General features: G+C 47.0%; 1 protein-coding gene across 1 annotated transcript in view; it reads left to right on the top strand.

Moving 5' to 3' along the window:
- Window positions 1–6,449: 6,449 nt before the first annotated feature.
- LOC123575525 (acyl-CoA-binding domain-containing protein 7-like) overlaps window positions 6,450–6,616 on the top strand; it is an 11,845-nt gene continuing 11,678 nt past the window's right edge. The window contains exon 1 of the mRNA XM_074000836.1: window positions 6,450–6,485. Within this exon, the coding sequence (XP_073856937.1) occupies window positions 6,450–6,485 (36 nt within the window). The remainder of the gene's footprint in view (window positions 6,486–6,616) is intronic.

Here is a 6,616-nt window from a genome sequence, read left to right as displayed (position 1 = left end):
GGCAAAACTTCTTCAACAGTTGTTTCAGTGTCCGATACGTCTTTTCAACTTTTCCAGAACTTTGTGGGTGATAGACTGTATGTAGTTTCTATTTAATGTTTAACATATGTGTTAGTTGCTGTATTACTTCTGCCACAAAAGCTAGTCCTTTATCCGAGTCTAAAGTTAGAGGCAGTCCAAATCTAGGAATAATGTTTTTAAATAATATCCTGGTTACTTCTCGTGCCTTTTCTGTCCTGGTCGGGAATGCCTCCACCTACCCTGAAAAGATGCAGACAAACACTAACATGTACCCATAGCCTCCAGCCCGAATCAATTCGGTCAAGTCTACAAATAGGTTTTCACGTGGCACTGCTCCTGTTTCCTGAATTCCTGGGGGCCCGAGTAGGCCCTTGCCTTAGGTTATTCTGGGTATAAGTAACACATGCTCGCAGCCGGCTCGAGGCACTTAGGCGTGGCAGACAGAAATACCGCCCTACGAGAATTTCTAACGTTGTCTTCCCCATGTGTGTTCCTTGGTGACACTGTTTTATAAATCGGGGGCAATGGCTTCTGGAATGGCAAGCCTCCTATCTGAAAACTTCCACCAGCCTCCTTTTTGATGACTCCCGTTTCCCTGCGTGAACCACGCTTTCTCATTGGATGAGTAGTTAGGAGTCTCTGCAAGGGGAGGTTCTAATATGGGCATAGCATAAATCTCTTCCTTCTTTGTTATTTGTGCCCTTGCAGCCCTTTTTGCTTCCTTGTCTGCTTTTCTGTTTCCTGTAGCCTCATCACTTTCTCCCGTTTGATGTCCCTTACAGTGGATGATTGCTGCTTCCTTTGGCGCCTATACAGCCTCTAGGAGTGGCTCTATTTCCTTTTTGTTCTTTATTTCTTTTTCTTCAGTAGTTAACAGTCCTCTTTCTTTGCAAATAGCTTCATGAGCATGCAAGGTGGCAAAAGCATATCCTGAGTCAGTATAGATATCCACTGACTTTCCCTTTGCTAGAAGTAGCACTGTTGTGAGAGTTGTTAGTTCTGCCTTCTGCGCTGAGGTTCCTACCGGCAGGGGGCGGGCCTTGGCCACTGAGCTGAATGTGACTGCTGCATATCCAGCCTTTCTGATATCTTCCGACATGAAGCTACTTCCATCAGTGAAATACTCTATGTCCGGGTGCTTTAGGGGCTGCTCTTTTAGGTCTTGCTGGCTTGAAAGTACTTCATCTACTGTTTCTACACGGCAGTGATACCGTGGGGCACTCAACGGGGGCTTCCCATGCTCTGCATATTCTATTGGCAGCAGTGTGGCCGGATTTAGGGTGTTGGCAGTCTCTAAGGTGATGTGTGGATTTTCACATAGGAGCCCTTGGTATCTCAGCATTCTAGGGTTAGAGAGCCAACGGTGTTCTCTCTGTTCCATTAAGGTGACAACTGTATGGGGCACCCGAATTATTAACTTCTGTCCAAAAGTGAGCTTGTTAGCATTCTCAGCTAACAGAGCAGTGGCAGCCAACGCCTTGAAACAGGGCAGCCATCCTGCGGCCAACAAGTTCAGTTGTTGGGACAGATATGTTACAGGTCGCTACCATGACACTAACATTTGCACCAAGACTCCTGTGGCCATCCTCTTTCTTTCATGAACATACAGGTCAAAGGGCTTTGTCATGTCTGGCAGCCCTAGTGCTGGCGCCTGGATTAAGGCCTTCTTGCTTTTCTTGAAAGCCATATCCTGTTCTTTTTCCCAGAGGAGGAGCTCCTTTTCCCCTGATTTCGTCGCCCCATATAAAGGTTTTGCTAGGAGCCAATACTTGGGGATCCAGATGCGGCAGAAACCAGCAGACCATAGGAATTCCTAGACTTGCCGCCCTGTGTCTGGCAGGGGAATGCTACAGACAGTCTCTTTTCACTCCTGCCTAAGCTCACCCGCCCTTGGGAGATGTAAAAGCCAAGATAGCAGACTCCTTGGCTACAGATCTGTGCCTTTTCCTTAGATACTCTATAGCCAGCTTTCCACAGCCCTCGAAGGAGGCTCTTTGTTCCTTGGATACCTTCTTTTCTGGTGGGTGTGGCTAGCAATGAATTATCTACGGACTGCATTAAGACACATCGGTCACTAGGTGGCGTGAAAGCCTTTAAGTCTGAGGCTAGTGCTTCTTCAAAGATAGTTGGGGAGTTTTTAAATCCTTGGGGAAGTCTTAGTCCAGGTATACTGAGATGGGCCTCACTCAAAGGCAAATGTCTCGGCTTACAGGGGCCAATCTGATGCAGAAGAATGCATCTTTAATGTCCAAGCATGTGAACCAAGCAGCACTAGCAGGTATTTATTTGTCCAAGCAGGGTGTACGGGTTAGGCACAATAGCATGCAGTATGGCTGCCACCTCGTTGACTGCCTTAAGTCTTGTAGAGGCCGGTAGTCGCCAGAAGGTTTTAACACTAGCAGTAGGAGGGTATTCCATGAGGAGAGACATCTCTCTATTATTACAAATTTAAGGAGTCATTTTAAGTGCTTTGCAATCCCTTGGTGAGCCTCCATGGGAATGGGATACTGACGGATTTGCACCGGGTAGGTTCCTCATAGTAGCTCTGCTATGATGGGTGCTTGATTTACTGCTAACCCTGGGGGATTGTCCTCTGTCCAGACTCCTGGTAACTTAAGAAGTAAGTCTGTGAATAGTTTTTCTTTCTCAGTTGTGCTGTACTCCTTTTTACACTTCTGGCAACTACTTTCATAAAGTCTCCACTCTTCTGCCTTGGGTACTGTAAGAGTTGGCACTATAGCCTTTCTTTGCGTTAGGCTTAAGGTCATATCTCCACTCGGTGTAAAGGAGATCTGAGCCTGCAGCTTTTGTAATAAGTCTCTTCCTAATAATGGCACTGGGCAGTTTGGCAAATATAACAACTTATGTTGGACTTCTCGGTCTCCAATCATACATCTCTTTGATTTCAAAAGGGTGTCTTTTCTGTGATACCTGTGGCCCCGATAATATTAGCATAATCTTTTGATAATGGCCCAATTGTTTGAGTCACAACCAAGTGTTCAGCATTTGTGTCTACTATAAAGTCTATTTTTCAGCCCCTTACTACCATTGAGACCATAGCCTCATCGGGGTTTAATGAGATGGAGTCCGGTCTCTTTCAGTCCTCAAGGTAGTCATTGGCTCCTGTCAGCCTAATGAGATCCATATCAGATCCTGCTATGCCTTGCCCAGCGGCTGAAGGAGGCCCTGTCCAGTCATTCTGTCTATGATTGTTACCCTTATCCTTTTCTTTCTCTGGACATTCATCTTTCCAATGTCCTGTTTGCTTGCATCTTGAACATTGATCTCTCTTTAGTCTAGGCTGACCTTCCTGACCTGTCCTGGTCTCCTGACCTGGCCTAGCTTGTCCTCTACCACGACCACGTCCACAAACACGTCCATGTCCTCTTGCAAATCTAGCCTTTCAACCAGGGTTGCGGTCAAGAACTCTGCCTTTATTCTTTGGATCAGAGTGTCTTGTATCTCAGCAAGTTCAGCAGCCCTTGGGCCTGATTTGAGTCCCAGCCTGGGTCAGTTTCTATTGTTCCTTGTTTTGTAGGAGCCACTAGAGTCTTACAATAATCTTATAAAACAGGCCTGTGGCCATTTCAGATGGGTCTGAATCATGCTCAGCTAGGAGTCTATGTATGGAAACTGATCAAGGTGCCCAGGCTGTCGTCTGACCCCAGTGACCACTTGAAACACTTGGCCAATTATTTCCCTATCTGTGGTTCCCTTGGCTGGCCACCCTACATTAAAGGAGGGCCAGTCAATTTCACAAAGAGTTCTTAGCCTCTGCGGTGTTAACTTCATTCTACAATCACCATCAAAGCCTTTTCTAAAGTTCTTCGACATACATGCTAATGGAGTTGGCTTTGATGCTTTTCCTCCCATTTCCTCCCTCATGGCACACTTTCACTCTCACTTTCACTCTTGGATTCATCAGACTGGGACCTATTACGGGAGGTTCAGACGTTGCTTGGCGAGATCACAGCCAACTACTGCTGTGAAGTTATGAAGCTAATCCTGTCAGACTTATACAGTCACCTATGTCTGGCTCGTCCCACACTTGCCTCGGAGGACATAGTCTGTGCTAAGAGAGCAGCACCTCCCCACGTCACTCCCCACGTTGGCCTCTCCCAAGACCGTCTCTTTCACATACTTTCACACACCTCCCTTGCCCCAGGATTCCTCATTGGACAAAATGAGCCTCTCTCATGTCCCAGGTGAGCCTAGTTAGGCTCCCATATTCACACATATACACACACCACTCCCGGTTGCTGTCTCCAGATTCAATGAGCCACTTTCACTAGTTAGTGAGGACACGAGATTCATCCAGATTGGCAGGCCAGTCCTGCTACCCCTAGCCACTCTGGGTTGGATTAGTGGTCGTTCCCTGGGAGGTGATCAAGCTCCCTTTCTGTCCTTATGGGATAGGCTTTCCTAGGGTCCAACCTTACTGCGGTTCAGTATTCTGCCTATACTCTGCTCCTGTGACTATCCTGCAACTCCCGAGTCAGTTCTATTTGCACTGTCAGGGGAAAGCTCAAAGACACCGGAGAGCCATTCTCCTTCTGGGCTAAGTCTTACCCTCTGGTGCCAAGGGTCCCAAGTCTCCCGCATCCTGGTGCTCTAGCCTATAGGCAAAGGAGACAAAAACCTGCCATCTCCAATCCTGGATGAGTCCCCAGAAATCTTAACAGGAAAACCAGAAACAGGAGAGACCGAGCAGAGTTCAGGAGAGCCCTTTGTTATTAAGGTGATCACTGGCTCAGCAGGACTAGGGTCCAGAAAGTCTGAGCACCAGACAAAGAAAGCAGCCAACTTTTAAGCATTCGGTGGCTGGGAGCTATGTGATACAGGAAGCGTACTTACAGAAGCCAGAACAAAGGCAGTTGATCAGTCTTTTACATTTATCTATACTACATGTTCTACATCCCTGGGAAACCATGTTTCTGTATCAACTTTGTAACTTTGCAGCTGCACTAGGGAGGTGAAGCAGGAACTCACTGAGCCTCAAGCAATGTGAAACTAGTGGGAAGAGATAAGGTTCTCTAAGCACAGAAGGAAAAAGAGGCTGTTAGTATTCTCTAACTTAGACTACTGGGGTGCTACATTATACTATGCCCTGAGGGGAAAGTTGATTTTCTGGCCTTACATATTGTAAAATTCATTAATTTCCTCTTCAGGAGGATTGCTTAAGCCCAGGAGTTTGAGGCTGCCATGAGCCATGACTGTGCCACTGCACTCCAGTCTGGGTAACAGAGTGAGATCCTGTCTCAAAAAAACAAAATCAAAAAAGACAAAAATCTATTTAAAGGTCAGAACTTGGAAATGAGGCCAAAACAAGCTTATCAGTGAAGAAGTAGTTAAAATGAAAAGGATCTGTTATCTAGCTCATCTCAAAGCACTCAATACTCACTGATGTTTGAGCAGGGGCCTTCTTAAGGCTTAAGGGTTAGTACTGCCTTCGTTGCTCATCAACACTCAGGCTATTTCTGTAGAGATTCCAGGCAACATTGAAATTACATTGTCTCAGGTGGGGGAACCTAGAGGCCAACCCTGGGATAAGGCTTCAAATACAAGGAGGTTATTCAGGAGGAAAAGAACCGTAGGTAACTGGTGGAAGAGGCAGCAAGGCAGGGAGGAACCCAACAGAGTATGTTATCCAGTCAGATATTGTGGCAGGTAATCGAAGCTTAACTCCTACTGGAGAAGTTCCCAGAGCCAGTGTAAAACATACGCCTCAGACTTACTCCTCCTGAGCTATGAGGTTGATGGGGGACTGATTGATTGAATCAGAGAGAGGGTCTCACTCTATTGCCCGGACTGGAGTGTAGTGGTGCAATCTCAACTCAGTGCAGTCTCTGCCTCCCAAGCACAAGCAATTCTTGTGCCTCAGCCTCCTGAGTAGCTGGGATTACAGGCATGTGCCACCATACCCAGCTAATTTTTTTCTTTTTTTTGAGAAGGAATCTCACTGTTGCCTAGGCTGGAGTGCTGTGGCGCCGCCTCCTGGGTTCACACTATTCTCTTGTCTCAGCCTCCTGAGCAGCTGGGACTACAGGTGCCCGCCACCATGCCCAGCTAATTTTTTGTATTTTTAGTAGAGACAGGGTTTGACTGTGCTAGCCAAGATGGTCTCGATCTCCTGACCTGATCCACCCACCTCGGCCTTCCAAAGTGCTAGGATTGTGCCCGGAATTGGTGGGTTCTTGGTCTCACTGACTTGAAGAATGAAGCCATGGACCTTTGGGGTGTTACAGTTCTTAAGGATAGTGTGTCTGGAGTTTGTTCCTTCAGACGTTCAGATGTGTCTGGAGCTTCTTCCTTCTGGTGGGTTCATGGTTTTGCTGTCAGAAGTGAAGCTGCAGACCTGGTGGTGAGTGTTACAGCTCTTAAATGCAGCACACCTAGAGTTGTTTGTTCTACCCGGTGGATTCATGGCCATGCCGGCTTCAGGCGTGAAGCTGCAGACCTTTGCTGTGAGTGTTACAGCTCATAAAGGCAGCATGAACCCAAAGAGTGAGCAGCAGCAAGATTTACTGCAAAGAGCAAAAGAACAACACCTGCACACTCCGGAAGGAGACCTAAGCAGGTAGCCACTGCAGGCTTG

Source organism: Macaca fascicularis, chromosome 9 (assembly GCF_037993035.2).
Source record: "Macaca fascicularis isolate 582-1 chromosome 9, T2T-MFA8v1.1".
NCBI classification, from domain to species: domain Eukaryota; kingdom Metazoa; phylum Chordata; class Mammalia; order Primates; family Cercopithecidae; genus Macaca; species Macaca fascicularis.
Note: the sequence above shows the minus strand (reverse complement) of the source record. Positions and strands in the feature narration are given on the sequence as shown.